Genomic DNA, 4172 nt, shown 5'->3' on the forward strand with positions numbered 1-4172 from the left:
TGGATATACAGATATGTTTGCAATCATTTTCTGTTTAAAAATTAAGATACATATCAACACATATAAATATAGTTTAGATTATTATATTTGATTTATTCAGTCTCTTTGTTTTTGTCTCGTAAATAAATTTTCATATGAAGTACAACTTTGTATTTTTGATAAATGATGATAAAACAATATTGAAAATTTTATATAAAAGAATTTGACGTCTTGAGACCTAATATAAAGGTGGAATAGAAAATTTAAGTATGAAAAAGAATATCCATGTTTAGAAGTTACAAAAAAACGCATTTAAGATTTATTTCAAACACTTTTCATTCTCCGAACTCCAAAAATCCTTATATTTTTTCTTAATGGCTACACCTTTCCTTCTTCTTTAGTTTCTGTTTTGTTTCTTATTTATGGCGATTGGCGACCATTTTTGTTTCAAAAATAGGTAACAGAACCGATGATGAAAAACAATTTATAGAGAAAAGTAGAAAAATATTTTGTTACCTTATTTGCTGATAAATATACTCAAGCGTCGTTTTCAATCTGAAGTATCTTAGAGCAAGTCCATCAATTAGGACCTCTAAAGGGCTCTAATGATTTAATTAAGATTAAATAAGGTGATTTGGCAAGATTAGAACCTTGGTTAGTGGAAATATTTTTTTCCTCCTCCAATGGGAGAACCCCTATGGGGTTCTTAAAAAAAAATTAATTAGAATTATTTAAAATAAAAGCATACATAAAATTTTTAATAAAAATTACAAAAAAGATATTAAAAATACAAATACAAAAAGTAAACGAAAAAAAAAACGATTAGTTGAAATCTCCATTTGTTCCAAATTTTTGCCATATATTCTCAACTAAATCAGCTTTCAATTGTTGATGTATTGTTTTATCACGAATTTGATTCCGAATGGCCATCATATTGTCGAGATTTGAAGGCATATCTATAGAAAATGTGAAATCCACTTCTGAAGTTCGGTTTGATTCCGGCTGTGCGAAAAGTGATACATCATACTGAGTGAACCCTCGTTCGTCTTCTACGATCATATTATGTAGAATGATACATGCTCTCATTATCTTTCCAATTTTTATTTTATCCCACAAAAGAGCTGGGTTTTTGACTATGGCAAATCGAGCTTGCAAGACCCCAAAAGCACGCTCCACATCTTTACGTACAGTGTCTTGATGTGTAGCGAATAAGGAAGCTTTCGGACCTTGCGGAAGTGTAATAGATTGGACAAAAGTAGCACATTTTGGATAAATACCATCTGTGAGATAGTAAGCCAAATTGTACTTGTGTTCATTGACAATGTAATTAACTTTTGGAGCTCGACCTTGTAATATATCATCAAAAACTGGTGATCGATCAAGAACATTGATATCGTTTAATGTATCCAGAGATCGTGTGAAGCTACAGCCTCTATAACAATTGTTGGCTTTCCTGATCCACGTGTATATTGACCTTTCCATGCGGTCGGACAATTCTTCTACTCCCAATGCATACAATCAATGTTTCCTATCATCCTGGGAAAGCCGCGTATCTCTCCAATATCGAGCAGTCGTTGAAGATCTTCTGGCGTGGGTCTTCTTAGATACTCATCTCCAAACAAATAGATGATTCCTTGAACAAAATGTCCCAAGCATAAAAGCACTGTGGTCTCACCAAGTCGAAGGTATTCGTCGACCGCATTAGCTGGACATTCATATGCCATCATACGAATTGCTGCCGTTGCCTTTTGTAACGGAGAGTGACCGAACCTTCCAGTAGCATCTCTTCTTTGTTGAAAGTATGGGACTTCAGCGGATAGTCGATCAACAATATGCATGAACAAGCCCTTGTTCATTCGAAACCGGCGTCGAAACATGTGAGAAGGATATGTTGCATCTTTACTAAAATAATCGTTCCATAACTGCAAGTGTCCCTGTTCTCGTTGTCTTTCGATGTAAGCTCGTTTCTTTTTTGACCTTGATGCTTCTTGGCGATTTTCATTACGCATGAGGAGATTTTCGAAATGTTGATCGAAAAATTGATCAAATTTTCCATCCATCATTTCTTCAATATCATTATTAGAAATATCATTATTAGAAGAAGAAGCCATATAGCTTGAGCTTGAGAAAATGTATTTGAGGATGAGAGAAATGGTATTTGAACTTGAGAAAATGTATTTAAGGATGAGAGAAATGGTATTTGAACTTGAGAAAATGTATTTGAGGATGAGAGAAATGGTATTTGAACTTGAGAGAACTGGTTTTGAGGATGAGAGAAATGGTATTTGAACTTGAGAGAAATGGTTTTGAGCTAGAGAGAAATGGTAATGGTTTTGTACTTGAGAGAAATTGTATTTGCGCTTGAGAAAAACGGTAATGGTTTTGAACTGATTTGTATTTGCTTTAAGACAAATGGTAATGGTTTTGAACTGATTTGTATTTGCTTTAAGACAAATGGTTACACACGGAGATAAAGGTTGATCATTTGCAACATCAACAGGCAGTCACGAGTGTTGTATATAAAGAAAGCCAATGGCTATAAAGACACACACGGAGAGAAATGTAATATAAAGAAAGCCAATGGCTTGAGAGAAAATAAAGAAAGCAAGTCACGAGTGTTGGCTTCTTCTCTGCTTCAAAACTTTATGTCACGAGATACAAGCTTTTGTCTTGGCTTCTTGTGTCACAAGTCTTCTCTGTTTCACCTGAAAAAAAAAATAGAGAACACAAGCATGAGTGATGATAGCCACAAGCAAACACAAATAGGCACAAGCAAACAACCACTAAAACTAAATACATATCACTTCAACTCAACTAACACAGAGTAAACCAACCACGAAAATAAATACAAACAGTCATATCCAGTTCCTATCCAAATCAATATCTAACTAAAGCAATACTACAATCAATTTAATTCCTAACCAAATCAATATCTAACACACATTCAACTAACTAAAGCCATACTAAAGTGTACTTACCTCTTGCCAACTGAGAAATGGAAGATTGTGTTCGGACTTGAATGCTTTGTTGATGTTGCACCCGTTTCTGAGAGAGACTCTGGTCCGTAATCAATGCAAAAGAAAACGCCCCTGCTTTCACCCACGCACACCACACATCCTTGCACAACCAACACCGAAAGTAAAATTAAAAGCTGATTTGACCAAAGCTACTATCACTAAATTCGAGCACAACTACTTTCCGTTTCAATTGCTAAAATTATTAACCATCTCGACCAAAGCTAATATCACTAACCAATCAGTTCATCAGTAGTTTGAAATTTAGAGAAAAAGATCAAAGCATATTAACAAACCTTGAGCAGACATCGTGATGTAACCATTTCCTCTCCACAATGGAATAACAAAGTGACGCCTGCAATTGATACATCATCAGACATTAGAAGATTATATTTAGAGAAGAAAAAAAACTGATGATCAGCTTATTACCACTCGCCTGCTTGTTGATCCAACTAATAAATTGAGAAGCTTTCATAGTGATCCCAATATGCCCTCGTCCCAACTGATACAGCCAAAATACAACCATCAGTAAATCAGAAAGACATCAAAGACGGAATCTTTATAGGACAGAGAGGAGAAAATTAAACCGTACCCGATCGAAGTGAGTTCCTCCGGAGATTTGGTTTTGGATCTATCCAAATCCATGATCGAATCCAACGGTTTCGGATTCAACGGTGAGAAGAAGAAGATGATCGAATCCAACGGTTTCAAGCCTGAACGGTGAGAAGAAGAAGATGACCGTGCGGTGAAGATCTGTCTACACGGGCAACGAGAGGACGAAGAGAGCTTTCATCCTTGCAAAGTGAGAAGAAGAAGATGATCGATCAAAGAAGAAGATGACCGATCGAAGAAGAAGAAGACCGATCGTTTCCGAGATCGCCAAAAGAATCGCCATAGAAGACGGAGAGATCGAAGAAAGAGGAAGAAAAGAAGAGAGAGAGAGACAATCATGCGGTCCAATAGAAAGCCTCCGCGTATGGATCCTTAACAATCCAAAAATCCCAAAATTAAGACCGGTCCTATGCTTTCTATTTCTTTTTCATTTATTTTTTTTTCTTTATTCTTTTAGAAACATCATTTAGAACTCCCGATGGAGTTGGTCTTAGTATTGGGCTCGTCAAATATGATGAAATTTGAGGAAACTGTGAGAATAAGCATAAAAAGGAAGTGCATTAAAAC

At 35.6% G+C, this 4172-nt stretch overlaps 1 protein-coding gene across 1 annotated transcript; it reads right to left on the reverse strand.

Annotated features, from left to right (window-relative positions):
* Positions 1–663: 663 nt before the first annotated feature.
* LOC106392364 lies at positions 664–3898 on the reverse strand. Its single transcript, XM_013833185.3, has 5 exons — positions 3586–3898; positions 3423–3495; positions 3290–3348; positions 2958–3096; positions 664–2684 (listed from the first exon to the last, which is right to left on the reverse strand). Exons 2-5 carry the CDS (start codon positions 3466–3468, stop codon positions 2623–2625), a joined length of 306 nt encoding a protein of 101 aa, XP_013688639.1. The 5' UTR covers positions 3469–3495; positions 3586–3898; the 3' UTR covers positions 664–2622.
* Positions 3899–4172: the final 274 nt, after the last annotated feature.

This window comes from Brassica napus, chromosome C9 (assembly GCF_020379485.1).
Source record: "Brassica napus cultivar Da-Ae chromosome C9, Da-Ae, whole genome shotgun sequence".
NCBI lineage: Eukaryota > Viridiplantae > Streptophyta > Magnoliopsida > Brassicales > Brassicaceae > Brassica > Brassica napus.